Source organism: Emys orbicularis, chromosome 2, assembly GCF_028017835.1.
Source record: "Emys orbicularis isolate rEmyOrb1 chromosome 2, rEmyOrb1.hap1, whole genome shotgun sequence".
NCBI lineage: Eukaryota > Metazoa > Chordata > Testudines > Emydidae > Emys > Emys orbicularis.
The window spans coordinates 213,432,659-213,450,798 of NC_088684.1; the positions used below are offsets into that span (position 1 = coordinate 213,432,659).

Consider the following 18,140-nt stretch of genomic DNA (forward strand, 5'->3'; position numbering starts at 1 on the left):
TATGAACAATTAGTTTTGAGAAAATAATCTGTCACTTGCCTGCTTCATTTCCATCAATAAGTTTTCTCTTTCTCCAGACCAATACTAGTGTCCAACAAATGGCCATTCAAGCCCCATATATAGTGGGGAAAGTGCCCTGAATTTAGTATGCTAGGTTGAAGAGATCTGTTTTAGTCCATCATAACTGATTGTCTGTAACCATGTCTGCTGCTAATAGTGTGAACTGTAATTAGTTTACCACTTGCGGGGTCTAGTGTGCTAATTATTTTGGAAAGTACAGCTTACCATTACTGTAGAGGAAAGTGCTACCTCATCTTACATGATGCATACAAAATATTTTTAGAAATACTGTTACTCAAGGGATACCTTTTAATTGCTGCAGGTTGGATATGACTGGAATCTATGAATATAAATGCCAGCACCCAAAGGAACTTAATGCTTTTTTGAAAAGTTGAAGCAAGACATGTTCACAGTTCCAGATCAATACTTTAAATATAAAAGTGGTTAATAGGATATCCTTTTACTTGCCAGAAATGTGTATCTTCGATAGGTCCCAGAGGTTAGGATAGTTCCTTTAGACAAAGTTGCCTACCATCAGTGTGTCATGAATAAAAAAATAAGCTAAAGCCTTCTTGAGTGGTGCATAACATTTGCTCCATAACAGCAACATTAAAATTGTTTTAGTTTCTAATAGCAAATGAAGAAAACACAATGTTTATCTTCATTTTAAAAAAGGTTAATAAAGTTTAAAAATAATGATGTTATGAACGCTTTGGACTGACCGGCAATAGTAGGTTGACTTTCAAGCACCATATTCAGTTGCTGTGGACATGGTGACAATACAATATGATCAAATTCAAGTTGTTCATTGAAGAGATTTATTTATAAAAGTGAAGGAACATGTATTGTTAGTAGGGTTAGAATAAATGGGGAATTACTTGGAATTAATCAAATGAAGGCCAGTACAGAACAATTTCTATGTGGAGTGATCGGTTTGTCATTATTCTGTCTCTGTAAATAGAGCTTTTTATTTTAAGACGGTTTGTGATGCTTAGGCAGTTTGAATGTTGTTAACAATAGGGCATGTCTCCACTTCGAACTGAAGGTGGGATTGCCAAATTGAGGAGACGTTGAGCTAGCATGCTAAAAATAGAATGCAGCCAGAGCAGCACAAACTGCAGGAGGAGTTAGCTGCCCTGAGTATGTACCTGTCCAACCCCCGGGCACATACTAAGGACAGCTAGCCCGCTCGCACTGCTGCAGCTACAGTCTATTTTTAGTATAGTAGCTCAGTGAAAGGTAGCATGAGTATGTCTCCTCAAGCTGGGAATGCCGGTTTGAAGTGTAGATGTACGCATAATGTTGCTAATCAACAGAGTCTTAAGTCGACTAATATTTTTTGAGCACTGAATTTTTTAGGTGTATTCTGTACCTTTGTATACAGAGTATATCAAAAAAGAACATTCCTTTTAAACAAAAAGAAAAATCTTCTTTCTTACCTATTGGCCTAGTACTTCTTATATGGGACTAATCTACACAGGGGAATAGATACTCCCTGAAATTGCTTAATTTCTATTTGATTCTTGCATATCAGGGAGTTATTTCCCTATATGTCCATAGAATAGGCCAGGGATCCTGCCTCTCCCTAAACCTCACAATGAGCCACCAGAGACCCTGCTATCAAGCTACCACTGACTCTCTGGCTTCTGCAGGGGTCACTCTGTCAGGAGCAATCCTGACCTCAGCTGCCCAAGTACCTGTCCATCCCTTGACTCTTTCAGAGGCTTGCACAGCATAGGAAGAAAGCAGTATATCTTACTACATGTTCTGTCTGCAAGTTTTGTAAAGGAGGAAGAGGGGATAATGCATTAGTTTTTGTTCCCTGCAAAGTTTTGGAACTGGAACCCCAAATAGCCCCCGCATAGGGGGAAAGGGAGCATGCCATTGTGGCAGCACACCTCCATTTCTGCACCCTTCCCCACTACATGTGCATAAATAACAGGAGTACTTGTGGCACCTTAGAGACTAACAAATTTATTAGAGCATAAGCTTTCGTGGGCTACAACCCACTTCTTCGGATGCATATAGAGTGAACCATATATTGAGGAGATATATATACACACACATACAGAGAGCATGAACAGGTGGGAGTTGTCTTACCAACTCTGAGAGGCCAATTAAGTAAGAGAAAAAAAACTTTTGAAGTGATAATCAAGATGGTTCAGTACAGACAGTTTGATAAGAAGCAAGTGTGAAAATACTTACAAGGGGAGATAGATTCAATGTTTGTAATGGCTCAGCCATTCCCAATCCCTATTTAGCCCTGAGTTGATTGTGTCTAGTTTGCATATCAATTCCAGCTCAGCAGTCTCTCGTTGGAGTCTGTTTTTGAAGTTTTTCTGTTTTAAGATAGCCACCCGCAGGTCTGTCAAAGAATGGCCAGACAGGTTAAAGTGTTCTCCCACTGGTTTTTGAGTATTATGATTCCTGATGTCAGATTTGTGTCCATTAATTCTTTTGCGTAGAGAAGTGAAAAAACAGATTGACAGAGCCAGACGAGTACCCAGAAGTCACCTCCTACAAGACAGGGCCAACAAAGAAAATAACAGAACACCACTAGCTGTCACCTTCAGCCCCCAACTAAAACCTCTCCAGCGCATCATCAGAGATCTACAACCTATCCTGAAAGATGATCCTTTACTCTCACAGATCTTGAGAGACAGACCTGTCCTCGCTTACAGACAACCCCCCAACCTAAAGCAAATACTCACCAGCAACCACACATCACTGAACAAAAACACTGACCCAGGAACCTATCCTTGTAACAAAGCCCGATGCCAACTCTGTCCACATATCTATTCAAGTGACACCATCATAGGGCCTAATCACATCAGCTATACCATCAGTGGCTCGTTCACCTGCACATCTACCAATGTGATATATGCCATCATGTGCCAGCAATGCCCCTCTGCCATGTACATTGGCCAAACCGGACAGTCTCTACGCAAAAGAATTAATGGACACAAATCTGACATCAGGAATCATAATACTCAAAAACCAGTGGGAGAACACTTTAACCTGTCTGGCCATTCTTTGACAGACCTGCGGGTGGCTATCTTAAAACAGAAAAACTTCAAAAACAGACTCCAACGAGAGACTGCTGAGCTGGAATTGATATGCAAACTAGACACAATCAACTCAGGGCTAAATAGGGATTGGGAATGGCTGAGCCATTACAAACATTGAATCTATCTCCCCTTGTAAGTATTTTCACACTTGCTTCTTATCAAACCGTCTGTACTGAACCATCTTGATTATCACTTCAAAAGTTTTTTTTCTCTTACTTAATTGGCCTCTCAGAGTTGGTAAGACAACTCCCACCTGTTCATGCTCTCTGTATGTGTGTGTATATATATCTCCTCAATATATGGTTCACTCTATATGCATCCGAAGAAGTGGGTTGTAGCCCACGAAAGCTTATGCTCTAATAAATTTGTTAGTCTCTAAGGTGCCACAAGTACTCCTGTTATTTTTGCGGATACAGACTAACACGGCTGCTACTCTGATACATGTGCATAGACTCCCTTTCCTCATACGTATGTGGAAAAGAGTAGATGAGCTCTTAGGAAGCAAAGCTGTCTGTCCCCTTCATGTTCCACAATATTAACAGTGGGCTTTCCCCTCTCTACTATATGATGGAAGTCTGACTAACCTTTTCTCCTGCCTGAGGTGTAGGAATCCAGTCTTGTCTATTGCATATAAGTTCTTATAATGTCGTCTTCATTGTAGTATCTGGGCACCAGTAGCATATTACAAGGTGTGTTTATCTGTCATATATGATTTGTGCATGCAGTGTAGTGTTTTCTTTTGGTTGGTATTTTTTGTTGGTGATGGTGGGAAGGTGGTGAGGTTTGTGATAGTGCGTAATTCCTGGGGGAGTTCATTCCACGCTCTTGAACTGGCCCCCAAGAAAGCTCTGTCTCTGGCACAGATGAACTTTACACTTATGGTTGAAAGTTCTGTTGTGACTGAGGGGGAAAGTTGTCAACCGTGAGCTTCATCCTAGATCCTTAGGCTTTTTTTTTAGATATGCTGCGCCCAGGCAATAGAGCACCATGAAGATAAGGACCAAGACATTGAATTTGATTGAATATTCTATGGGAAGCCAGGGTACAGAGTAGAGGAGACAGGTTTGGTACGCTCATGATAGCCTGTGTTGCTGAGGAGACACATAACATTCTATAGTAGATGGAGTTTCCTAATGGCTGATGTGTATTGCATGGGTGTAGTCCAGACAGGAGGTGGTGAAAACATGTATAAAACTGAGACCAGGTCATTGTCTGCCATAATATGATGGTGTTTCCTAGCCAGCCAGAGATGATAGCAGCATCTGTGAGTAATGCTTTCTATGTGAGAAGTAGCATCAGCAAGGAATCCAGGAGCATTCCTAAACTAGGATCTGAATTGACCAAATGAGATATATTCTTTCACCTAAAAGCAGCTGTGTTAAGTGGCGGAAGAAGTGATCCCATACATTCTTACCCATCTCACAGGTCTGTTTTGAGACTTGCTTAGTTAGCATTTGTAAAGCAATTTAAAGTCCTCCATTGAAAGGAGCTATTGGAGTGCTAAGTCATTTATTACTTATTCTATTATATATGTATTATAAGGGCTATGAAAGATTTCATAATGATGAAGTATTGAAAAATGCACCTTATACATTAAGAAGACTTTATTGAGTACTTTATGAAATTAAATGATTCTTCTCCAAACAAAAAATTGTTAACCATTGTAATGTGCCATTTTTGTAACATTCAAATAAATTCAGTGGAACTAAACTGATTTATACTAACTAAGAAGCTAGCCACAAATATATATATTTTAAAACATCATATCTTACCTTCTGTTCAGAGCAATCGAGAAGCCCATCTTGTGGTAGCATGGTCAAATCATTTGTTTCCACTAGATTTTTTTTGTGGTGGTGTTATCCTGAAAGTTCTTCATTATTTGATTTGTGTAGTTTACTGAAATGATGATTAACTAGTAATATTAACTTCTCAGTTTTAGGATCTGTGACCTGCCCTGGATGCTCAAAATCAGTTTACTGTATTGTATTGCTTCTGATGATTTTCATCTCTGCTTCTGTTGAGTTTTCCATTCCCAATAACTTTTTTTGTGTGTGCTTGTTAGAAGGCTGAATTTGCATAAAATTGAGGTTGAAAATAAGCTATCATTCCACTAAAGAAGGGACTTGATATATCAGACTGGAATATATTGCTCAGTGACTCCAGGGAATATAGAAACATTTTATTGGAGTATATTTTTTTCAAAATTCAAGACTTCAGTCTCTAAATCTGAATCTTAATGGGAACCTATGGATGACTGTACTGGAAAGAACCAATGGTTTATCTAGTTGAAATATCCTCTCTCTGAAAATGATGATGAATGCGTCAGTGTGGAGGGTGTGAAACTTCCACAATGTACCTTAACTATCATTGGAGGAAATTTCTTCCTAATCCCATCTGATTAGTTTATGGACTGGAGCATGGGGATTAATACACTTAGATATTAAAGAAGCTAAAATAAAATTACCAACATCAGCACCAAATTCTGCTTTTTAAACTAAAAAGAATTCTCAGTAAATTGTGCCAACATTGATACTGCTGTTTTTGATATACAGATGTTGTCATCTATGACTTTATAGTGATTTACTAGAGCAAAGTGAACTTGGTGGCCTAATAAGTGTGATTATGGATGGATTTCCATGATTGTTCATCCCTTTGATTAAAGAGTCTAGCAATGGAATAAACAGATTATGTATATATATCTGAGTTCTATTTTTTCTTTCTGAATGATCTAAACCAGATCTTTTTAATGCTCTGTTTTAGGTTGTGGACTATATCCTCCCACCCTTAGTTTCTTTGGTCCGTAGTCAGAATGGTAAGTACATGGCCACATCAACTAAAATTTCCATGAATTCCACATTTTGTTTTAATTAGACTTCAGTGTGGTCACGTTCTTGGCACATTTATTTTCAAGTGGAATGGAGACTCTTCAGCTTGCGGTTGCTTTCAGAAACCACATCACTGCTTGTGAGCCACGAGGTCATGGCTGAGGAGAAAGAGGAGAGCCTTGACTCAAACAACAAGCTTCTGTGTCTCATTAGAGATTCATTGCTGCCTCAGTAAGTACAGTACTGCTGCGCTAATGGGGAATAATTTGATATACAATCCATTTTGACTGTATATTTGTTTTAAATACCTTTTTGATTTAAACAAAACTAAAATAGTAGTAAATAATGATAAATTGGTGTCAGATTTTTCTGCCAGATGTTTGCCTACAAAATCCATTCAGTACTTGTGATGGGATCCCCGGGGTACAACCAGAGATGTGGGACTGCTGTATCCCTTAAACTCTCCAGCCTGAGCTGTCTCTTTCAGTGCAATGCCAGTGACGAACAGCAAACCCTTCCAGGGGATGTGATCACTCAGCCATCAGCATGTGGAGATTCACACCCAGCTAAATTGTAGGAATGTTCTCTCAGCCACTCATGAATCATAACGAGAGAAGCACCAGCTAATCACCCCAGCCTTGCCCCCAGGGCCGGCTCCAGCATTTCTGCCGCCCCAAGCAAAAAAAAAAAAAAAAAAGCCGCGATCGGCGGCGGCAGTTCAGCAGCAGGTCCTTCGCTCCTAGAGGGAGTGAGGGACCTGCCGCCCCCGAATTGCCACAGGTGCCGCCCCTCTCCCTTGGCCGCCCCAAGCACCTGCTTGTTAAGCTGGTGCCTGGAGCCGGCCCTGCTTGTCCCCCAGACGTATACCATCTCATACTGCTCAAGACTCCCTTAGACAATATAAACTCATTAATTAGTTCGCCACTCCAACAAAGGGTTGTGGATGTGCAACAGCCCTTGTTAATCTGAGCTGAGATTCCCCAAGCACTTCAACCAACCCCACACTGTTTTAGGTAAAATATAAAACAGATTTATTAACTACAGAAAGCTAGATTTTAAGTAGCAGGCATAGAGAGCAAAGTTGATTACACAAGAAATTAAAATAAAATTTCAGTCTAAATTCTAACTTTAGCAGACTAAGCAAGATTTGAATCAAACAGCTTTGCTCACCCTAATAGATGTGACAGGCATCTCATAGTCCTTAATACACAGGCTGTATTCCTTTTCAGTCTAGGACCCATCTCCCCAATTCAGAGTCTTTATCTTCCAGGTGTGGAGATGGGGGAGGAGAGAGCCCAAGTGATGATGTCACTGTCCCTCTTTTTTATACTTCCTTCCAGCAACTAGAAACGTCCTTGCTGTGACGTGAGAGTTAGGCAACCCTCACTGCATACATGCCTTCTCCGCGGAGTCTCTGGGATAGCAGATTCTTCTTGATGGGCCATCAATGCCTGTCTGGCCAGTGATAGTTGCCTCAACCTCACAACATATTTCATTAACATATATAGCAATACTTCATAACTGTACATAAAATGCTAGTGCACACAATCCAATAGGATATTAATGCTCAGCAAATCAAGACTTTTTTAAACGATATCTCACAAGACATACTTTGTACAAAACCTATCATAGTCATATCACAGTGGTGAATATGGGGGTTCCGGGGTACAGAGTGTCACAATGACACAAATAGAACATCTGTGGGACGCCCAAGTTGTATCTCAGTGATACTGTCTCCATGGTTTCTCTTAGAACAAGACAAGAATTTCCCTCAGCTCTTGGGCTGTGATTTAAACAAATCCATGTTTGCCCAGCTAATGAGTTAAGAACTGTTCTTCTTTGAGTAGATGCAGCCATGTATTTCATGTAGGCATGTGTCCAGTGTACCAAAGCCATAGAACTTTGTCCAGAAGTACCCACTGAGTGGCACTCGTACCCTGCTGTCCTAGCCCCCCTCTGGCTTTGTAAGGGCGGCGTTGCCCCAATCCCCCTCAAGTTCTTTCTCACCTCCTGCAGCTAGAGTCAGAGCTCAGTGAGGTGTGTTCACCTCGCATTTTCAGTCTTGGTTTTCTGAGGTTTTTCTTGTTTTATTCTATATAATAGTTAGTGGTACTTTAGGTTTACTTTGGTGTTAGTTTGAGTAGTTGTCTGCCCTGTCTGATGCCCTCATCAGGGTTCAAGCATTGTCTGTTGCGTGGAGGGGCTATCCCCAATAGCGATCCTCACATGAGGTGCTTGTTGTGTCTCTGTGAGGGACACATAAAGGAATAGTGCTCCATCTGTAAGTCGTTCAACAAGAGAACTCGGGTGATGAGAGACTTACAGCTGCAGCACCTTCTGGAGCAGGCTGTGAGGCAAGAAAGAGGTCCCTTAAGACTAAAGGGGACCATGCCCTGTAGGGTTGCCAATTTTGGTTGAATGTATTCCTGGAGATTTCATCACATGACATAATCTTTAATTTCTGGAGACTCCAGGCCAGTCCTGGAAGGTTAGCAACCCTAGTGCCATGGCTTGGGGAAACTCTTCATCACCTTTCAAGAGGAGTGCTGACCGGCACTATACTCCTTTCAGCACATGGGATGGAGCAGGTCCATCCAATCACTCCCTAGTAGTGCGCCGAGATCAGCGAGAGCTCATACTGTTGACTCCGGGTCTAGTCATGGGGCATCCATTGAATCTGGTACTGATGATGCAAGCACCAGTGCCGACTGTCTCCATGCTGTTGGCATATCAGGTGGCTTCAGACTTGATTTGCCTCTGTCTGACTCTCCACTAGTTCGGGAGTCTTCCGGTACCATTGTGTCTACTGCTTCATCTTCCGTTGTTCCCTTGGCACCTTCTGGCTGTGTTGCGGAGCTGCCGAGTTTCTTTGCACTGCAATTCGCACTGTCCACATCTCAGGCTGTGGAATTGAGGCTGATGCCGTGCCCAGCACTGAAGGCCCCCTTGATGGGGATGTGCCCCTCTGCACTGTCATTGCCCCGGCAGCAGATCTTGTTGTCAAGCTCGGTACCATCCTTGGCCTCTGTGCAGGTGCCTTCTCTGGTACTGTGTGGGAGCCTGACTTCCTCAGTACCGCTGGTGCTGATTCCCTATCCCTTTTCACCACTGATATCACGCCACGTGTTGTGCTTCAGATTGGTCAGATCATTTGTTCACCCTATTGGGGCTGACTTCCCTGTTGTCACCGGAGAATCTCTGAGACCCCCTCGAGATCCTGGTTAGGGTCATCCTCCCCTCTGTCATCACCCAATATGGTGATCTCTGATGCCTGAGTACTGAGATTGGCATCATTCCTGCAGTCGGGACAGGGGGTCTTGACCCGGTGCCTACTGACCACCAATGCCATATCCTTTTGCCCAGTGTCCTCCTTATGACAACCCTCAGTTTTTGAGGTCTTACTGTTCAACCTGCTCCAGAGTGAGATCACCAGTCCCATTAGTGGCTCTCATTCCCAAACCACCACAGCTACAAGCGACTGCTGAGCCTTTTCCCTCTCGGCCTCCAGGGTTATCCAGAAGAACAGCCATACTGGGTCAGACCAATTGTCCATCTAGTCTAGTATCCTGTCTTCCAACAGTGGCCAATTCCAGATGTTTTAGAGGGCAATCATCAAGTGATCCATTGCCTGCCATCCACTCCCAGGTTCTGGCAAACAGTCTAGGGACACTCAGAGCATGGGGTTGCATCCCTGACCATTGATAGATCTATTGTCCATGAACTTATCTAGTTATTTTTTGAATCCCATTATAGTTTTGATCTTCACAACACCCCCTGGCCATGAGTTTCACAGGTTGACTGTGCATTGTGTGAAGAAGTACTTCTACATCAAGTGGTGTCCCTGTGGGTGCTCCACTCTAGGTGTCGGTGCATCCCTGCGCCGGAGATCAGAGATTTCTCGCAGCAGTACTCAGCCCAGGGAAGGGCGCGCACAGGAGTCCTCTCGAGCAGCCGTTGGCGCCTGCTGTAGCGCGCGCTCCGCCGTCCGTCCCCTCAGTTCCTTCTCAACCGTCCTCAGCTGCAGACAGAGTTCCGCGGCAGTGCTCTTTGATGCTTTCTGGGAAAAAAAAGTTACAAGTTACATAAGAACTTCTTTTTAGTCTATTCTTAGTTACATTGTTTAGTTAGTCTTAGTCTATACATAGTTACATAGTTTCCTTAGTTCCTCTTAGAGATTTTTCTTCAGGAAAAAAAAAAAAGGAAAAGAGAAGAAGGCTTTTTCTCCTCTTGACTCCCCGTTTGGGAACAGTTTCTACAGTTTACCTTTAAAATTAACTCCCACCCTTATCTCTTGAGAGATGGGAGAGGCTTAACTGCATCATGCTGGGCTCAACAGGATTTAAAAAGTGTGACTCCTGCCGTGAACTGATGACGGTCTCTGACTGCCACACATCCTGCATTCGCTGTCTGGGAGAAACTCATATCTCCCAGAAATGTGCCCATTGCACCAACTTAACATCAAGGGCAAGACGTGACAGGGATCTCCGCTTGAAAATGCTTCTGCTGGAGAAATCTCTCCAACCTCCGCAAGAGACGTCCTCCAGGGAGTCTCACAGACCAAGATCCCTGAGCTCTGATAAGGCTCCGACTTCCAAAACTGTCAGGAAGCGAGCCTCGACCTCTCCAGCAAGGGTCTCTCAGAAAAAGAGTTTCCCCAGCGAGGTCTTTACCCTCAATGCTCCTCTCGTCCAGAGTGAGCACTTATGAGGCACCGGGCTCCTCCGGCACCGTCCCTCAGCGGACCCCTGCTGAGCCCCAACGCTTGGCACTGGAGTTGAGACGTCACGTCTCCTCCACGGCACCAACTACCTCGGTGCAGAGTGCGGCACAGGCAGCGGCACCGCAATCAATGCTGCCGCCACCAGCACTACCCCAAGACTTGATGCCGGCTAACAAGCCAAACCCGGCACCGGTCAACGCTCCAACGGTCAACTGCAACCCGAAGGGCACTGCAGTCACCACTGCTTGGCACCGAACACTCCCCGAGCTACATAGCATGGTACCATCCTTCATCTCCTGCACCACCTTCTATGCATAGTGGTGAGGAAGGAGACGTGCAGGACACCCGCTTCTCCTCTCAACGTTCATCCCCATCACAGATGAGACCTACATGGAATGCTGTGAAGCCGAAGCCTCATCCCTCAGAGCATTCACAGCCCTGGTATGCACAGCACTGGCCTTACCCATTACCACCTTACCCAATACAATGGTCACAATGGGGTCCTTGGCCCACGTACCAGAGCCCCTATTTTGGTCCCCCTTCCCCAGCCACAAGAGGTTCCAGAGTACATCCATCATTACCACACAGAGAAACCTCTGACCTCCCTGAGACAGAGATACTATCTCAGGTAGACCTGGATGATTCACCAATTGCCCCACACTCATCTTCTGCACCAGACGAAGCGGTGACTCCACCTACCCCTACGACACCAGAGTCCAAGAACTCTTCAAAAGAGTAGCAAACAGCCAAGAAATTGCCTTATATGAGGTGCAGGAGAAACAACATAAGTTGTTAAAAATCTTACAACTGGCATCATCGACCGAGATTGCCCTCCCCAAGGATGAGGCTATAATAGAGCCTGCGGAGGTAATATGGCAAACACCAGCATCGGCACCACCCACCAACAAAAGGGCTGACAGGAAATACTTTGTTCCAGCCAAAGGCATGGAATTTTTGTTTTCACACCCTCAAACCTGCTCTCTGGTAGTAGAGGCTGCTAATAAGCACGGTAAACAGCCTCATTTCCGCTCCTCACTGCAAGATAAAGAACACAAGAGACTGGACCTCTTTGGGCGGAAAGTTTACTCGTCAGCCACCCTTCTGCTTAGTATTGCCAACTATTCTGCTCTACTAGCAAATTACGACTACTCTAACTATAGTAAAATACAAGTGCTCGTGGAGGACCTCCCCGAGCATAAACGTCCTCAACTCACTGCCATTATTAACGAGGGTCAGTTAATAGCCCGCACAGTGCTGCAAGCCTCAATGGATGTAGCGGACACAACAGCCCGAACAACCGCAACGGTTATGAGAAGAACATCATGGTTGCAGGCTTCGGGAATTCCAAAAGAACTGTAGCTAAAAGGGGAGAATCTCCCCTTCGATAGGCATAAACTATTCTCGTCATAAACAGACAACGTCCTCCATACCATGAAGGCCTCCCGAGTGACGCTGCATACACTAGGCATACATCCGCCTGACAAATGCCCTCGCTTTACACCATACCAGGGGTCACCAGACACCTCGTTTAACCATCAACAACCACGATACTTCACTCAGAACAGACCCAAACAACGGGCTCAGAGACGATGAGCTCCACAGAACCAGGCCTCGTCCCTTGTCCATCTACATTTAAGCCACAATTTTGAAGTCTTGGTCGAGGGTATGCACGACCGCCCCACACCTCTAGCGCCAACAGATACCCCATCCCACAATTTTGGTCACCGCCTACGCCCATTTTACCATGTCTGGGCTGCGATAACCACAGATCAATGGGTTTTGGAGATCATACAATCTGTCTACACCATTCCTTTCACAGCCATTCCCCCTACTCTCCCCCCTTCCCCGTCCCTCTTCAGGGACCCCTCTCACAAGCACCTTCTGTAACAGGAAGTAGACCATCTCCTACTGCTGGGTGCTGTAGACCCAGTACCACATCAATACCAAGGGAGGGGTTTTTATTCCAAATATTTCCTGACAGAGACGAAAGGAGGGGGATGGAGACCAATCTTAGATCTCCGAAAACTCAACAGGTTCGTATGTAACCACAGGTTCAAAACGGTCACTCTGGCCACAATAATCCCAGCGCTAGATGCGGAGGACTGGTTTGCAGCCCTCGACCTCCAAGACGCATACTTCCATATTACACTACATCCTGCCCACAGACGGTTCCCGAGGTTCACAGTAGGACCCAATCACTACCAATACAGGGTCCTTCCCTTCGGACTGTCCACTGCTCCCTGCATATTCTCAAAAACACTTGCGGTAGTAGCAGCACATTTACGACACAATGGAGTCATAATCTTCCCCTATTTGGATGATTGCCTTCTCAAGGATGCCAACCGACAAGAAACTGCAGGCATGCTGAAGACCACAATAGACCTGTTTCACCAACTAGGTCTACAGGTAAACGAAAAGAAATCCACCCTGGAACCAACCCAGCGATTGCAGTTTATCAGAGCCAACCTAGACTCCATACAAGCCATGGCAATATTGCCAAACCACAGATTTACTACATTGACCAATCTTATTTCCACAGTGACCTTCAGCCCACAAACTTCAGTGAGGACATGCCTTCAGATTCTGGGACATATGGCAGCTACGACTTTCGTAGTAAAGTATGCCAGACTCCATATGCGCTGTCTGCCACACTGGTTGAGCACGATCTATGCACCCAGAAAACACTCTCTCAACAGACGTATGACACTACCACCAAGGGTTATCCTCTCCCTACAATGGTGGACACAGCCAGGGAATATATGTTCCGGGATTCCCTTTCAACAAGACCCCCCCATCAGTGACTATTACAACAGATGCCTCCCTGATAGGTTGGGGCACCCACTTGGGTCACCACAATGTACAAGGCAAGTGGTCTGCGACAGAAACCCGACTATGTATCAATCTCCTGGAACTCCGCATGCTACACAATGCATGCCGACACTTCCTCCCACTCATATGAGAAACCTCAATCTCTATTCTCACCGACAATGTGGTGTGCATGTTTTACATCAATCGCAAAGGAGGAGCCAGGTCACATTTGCTATGCGTAGAAGCCATGAATTTACGGAACTTCTGCATCCGCAACAATATAAACATCACAGCATCATACCTACCAGGGTGCCAAAACACTACAGCCGACAACCTCAGGAGGCACTTCTCGCAGGAACACGAGTGGGAAATCAACGACCGTGTTCTCGACACAATATTCCAAAAATGGGGTCACCCAGTAATTGACCTTTTCGCCTCAGCGACAAATCACAAATGTCCACTATTTTGCTTCAGGGCAGGCCTGGCACCGGGATCGTTAGGGGATGCCTTCCTCTTCCCGTGGAACGTGTCACTCATGTACGTCTTCCTGCCTATACCACTGATCCCACGGGTCATCTGCAAGATACGACTCGACAGCATACATCATTCTTATTGTCCCCACATGGCCCAGACAGACTTGGTTTCCATACCTCTCACGTCTAGCAGTCTGTGCCCCACAACCGCTCCCTTTCCGGACGGACCTCCTGTTCCAGAACAAGGGCCTGACGCTCCATCCAGATCCAGCAAAACTCCATCTCAAAGCGTGGCTCCTCTCTGGTTCAAACATGGGGAATTGAACTGTTCGGAGAAAGTAAAACAGGTATTACTAAATAGCCGTCACCTCACCACTAGAAATACTTACCGCCACAAGTGGAGAAGATTCTCCCTTTGGTGTCAGCAAAAACAGCTGGACGCGACCACAGCGCCTCTATCTATGATCCTAGACTACCTACTAGAATGGAAGGAAACGGGGTTAGCCATAAGCTCTATTAAAGTACACCTTGCTGCCATTACGGCCCTCCACGAACAGATAGAAGGGGCTCCAATATTCGCTCACCTGATTACATTGCGCTTTCTAGCAGGAATACAGAACGTGTACCTAGAAGTACGCCAACTTGCACCACCATGGGATCACAATCTTGTGCTCAAATGTCTCACAGGACCACCCTTCGGGCCTCTAGCAACCTGCTCGCTCCTTCATATGTCAATGAAGGTCACATTCCTAGTGGCAATCACGTCTGCCAGACATGTCAGCGAAATAGGAGCATTGATGGCAGAACCATTGTACACTATATTTACCAAAGACAAAATCACGTTATGTCCTCACCCAAAATTCTTGCCCAAAGTGGCTACAAATTTTCATATTAACCAAACCATACACTTACCTGCCTTCTATGCCAAGCCACATAACTCTCGAAAACCAACGTTGCACCTGCTGGATGTCAGACGGGCTGTAGCTTTCTACTTGGACAGAACTAAACCATTTCGCAAGTCACCAAGACTATTAGTCTCTGCAGCAGAGCACTCCAAGGGCTCTACAATATCGACCCAGAGACTCTCCAAATGGGTCTCTACCTGTATTCATACTTGCTACCACCTGCATCACAAAGAACCCCCCGTGGGCATCAGATCCCACTCAACGCGAGCCATGGCGACATTGATTGCATTCTTGAACAATGTCCCCGTAATAGATATTTGTAGAGCTGCAACCTGGACATCAGAGCACACTTTTGCAAAGCATTACGCTATCATCCAAGGCCTTGTCTCAGACGCTATCATTGGCCTTACAGTGCTCTCATCACACACTTATACATAACGCCAAACCCCTACCATCCCTGGTGGGGTACTGCTCTACAAGCACCTACAGTGGAACACCTACAGGGACACCACTCGATGAAGAAGTTGTTGTTGTTGTTACTCACCTTGTGCAGTAACGATGGTTCTTCAAGATGTGTGTCCCTGTGGGTGCTCCACTACCCACCCTCCTCCCCTCTACTTCGGAGTTCACACAGCTGAGCTCTGCAGTAGAGAAGGAACAGAGGGGACAGTCGGGGGAATGCACACTACAGCAGGTGCCAACGGCTGCACGAGACGACTCTGTGAGCGCCCTTCCCCCGGCCGAGTACTGCTGCGAGAAAGCTCCGATCTCCAGCGCAGGGACGCACCGACACCTAGAGTCGAGCACCCAAAGGGGGACACATCTTGAAGAACCATAGTTACTGCACAAGGTGAGTAACTTCTTCCTTTTGTTTGTTTTTAAACCTCCTGCCTATTAATTTCATTGGGTGACCCCTAGTTTTTGTGTTATGAGAAGGAGTAAATAATATTTCCTTATTCACCTTCTCCACACCAGTCAAGATTTTATATACCGCTATCATATCCCCTCATAGTCGTCTATTTTCCAAGCTGAAAAGTCCCAGTCTTTTTAATCTTTCCTCATACGGAAGCTGTTCCATACCCTGATCATTTTTGTTGCCCTTCTCTGTACCTTTTCCAATTCTAATATATCTTTTTTGAGGTAGGGCGACCGGATCTGCATGAATATTCAAGATGTGGGTATACCATGGATTTATATAAATGCATGATATTTTCTGCCTTCCTATCTATCCCTTTCCTAATGGTTCCTAACATTGTTAGCTTTTTTTGACTGCTGCTGCACATTGAGTGGAACTTTTCAGAGAATTATCCACAATGATTCCAAGATCTTTCTTGAGTGGAAACAGCTAATTCAGACCCCATCATTTTGTATGTATAGTTGGGATTATGTTTTCCAATGTGCATTACTTTGCATTTATCTGTCATTTTGTTGCCCAGTCGCCCAGTTTTGTGAGATCCCTTTGTAACTCTTTGCAGTTTGCTTTGGACTTAACTATCTTGAGTAATTTTGTGTCATCTGCAAATTTTGCCACCTCACTGTTTACCCCTTGTTCCAGATCATTTATGAATATGTTGAACAGTACAGAACCCTGGGGGACACCACTATTTATATCTCTCCATTCGGTAAACTGACCATTTATTCCTACCCTTTGTTTCCTATCTTTTATCCAGTTACTCATCCATAACAGGACCTTCTGTCTTATCCCATGACTGCTTACTTTGCTTACGAGCCTTCGGTAAGGGACCTTGTCAAAGGCTTTCTGAAAGTCTAAGTACACTATATCGACCGGATCACCCTTGTCCACATCTTTGTTGTTTCCCCTCAAAGAATTCTGATAGATTGGTGGGCATGATTTCCCTTTACAAAAGCCATGTTGACTCTTTCCCAACAAATCGTGTTCATCAATGTGTATAATTCTGTTCTTTACTATACTTTCATCTAATTTGCCTGGTACTGAAGTTAGGCTTACCGGCCTGTAATTGTCTGGATCACCTCTTTTAAAAATTGGCATCACATTAGCTATCTGCCAATCACCAGGTGCAGAAGCTGATTTAAATGATAAGCTATATGCCACGCTTAGTAGTTCCACAATTTCATATTTGAGTTCCTTCATAATAAATGATGGTGAATAAATACCATCTGGTTCTGGTGACTTATTACTGTTTAATTTATCAATTTGTTCCAAAACCACCTCTGTTGACACCTCAATCTGGGACAGTTCCTCAGACTTGTAACCTAAAAGGAATGGCTCAGGTGTGACTAACCAGATCCCATGGTGCAAGACCAGGACCTGTTGTTGGCGCAGCAAACTGCCTCTTCATCCTCTCTGGATGACTCATCTGTGCCAGGCTCCCCTTCTTCCTCCCTGGATGCCTGAGCACTTTAAGACATATAAGGACCTTAGGCTACCTTAGGTATCCAGGTGGAATTTCTGCAGGACAATATGCGTAAGCTGCTGGATGTTCTCCAACCATCAGCTCCAGGGAGAGTAGTCCTGGTTAAATGAGGCTCTGTTGGAGTCTGCAGAGGCCCTCTGGAATACTCCTGCTTTGTTGTCTCTTACAGCGAAGTGTTCAGAGAAGTGCTACTCTGTTTCCATGCAGGGTTTCTACTCCCACCTGGCCCCTAACTCTCTTGTGATAACTGCAGCAAATGACAGGGCATGACATAAATCTACACCTATGGACAAAGAGTCCAAAAGAATGGACTTAATGGGGAGGAAGATTTATATTTCCTCTTCCCTGCAGATGTGCTTTGCAACCCAGCAGATGTTGCTCTCTGAATATGGCTTTGTTAATTGGGTGGCCATGTCGGAGTTTGCAGACAAGTGGCTAAAAACCTTAAAGAGTTTAAGGCATTCATTGGAGAAGGCCTTATGGTAACCAAGATTTCTTTACAGTCAGCTCTGGACCTGGCAGATACCTCAGCCAGAACTATGGCATTGGCTGTGACCATGAGGAGGTACCTGATGGCTGCAGAATTCAGGCATTGTACCTGAGGTGCAGCAGAGCATTGAGGACTTAACTTTCGATAGTTCGGTTTTGTTTTTGGAAAAGCGCAATGAGACCCTGCACTCTTTTAAGGATTCCTGAACTACTTTGCATTCCTTGGGAACCTTGTATGCCAGCTGTACAGCGATGCCACTATAGGCATTTCTTTGGGCAGTCCTCCTTTCCAGTAAGGCAGTGGGACTACCCCAGGAAAGGGCATAGATCCCAGAGGCAAAGGCCCACTGGTTCCAGATTTAGCCATCCAGCTCATCCTCCTGCAGCATGCAGCAA

The 18,140-nt window shown here is 44.8% G+C and overlaps 1 protein-coding gene across 1 annotated transcript in view; it reads left to right on the plus strand.

Moving 5' to 3' along the window:
- Window positions 1-18,140, plus strand: part of ULK4 (unc-51 like kinase 4) — a 426,845-nt gene that overhangs the window by 140,808 nt on the left and 267,897 nt on the right. The window contains exons 27-28 of the mRNA XM_065398954.1: window positions 5,889-5,940; window positions 6,040-6,184. Of these exons, the coding sequence (XP_065255026.1) occupies window positions 5,889-5,940; window positions 6,040-6,184 (197 nt within the window). The remainder of the gene's footprint in view (window positions 1-5,888; window positions 5,941-6,039; window positions 6,185-18,140) is intronic.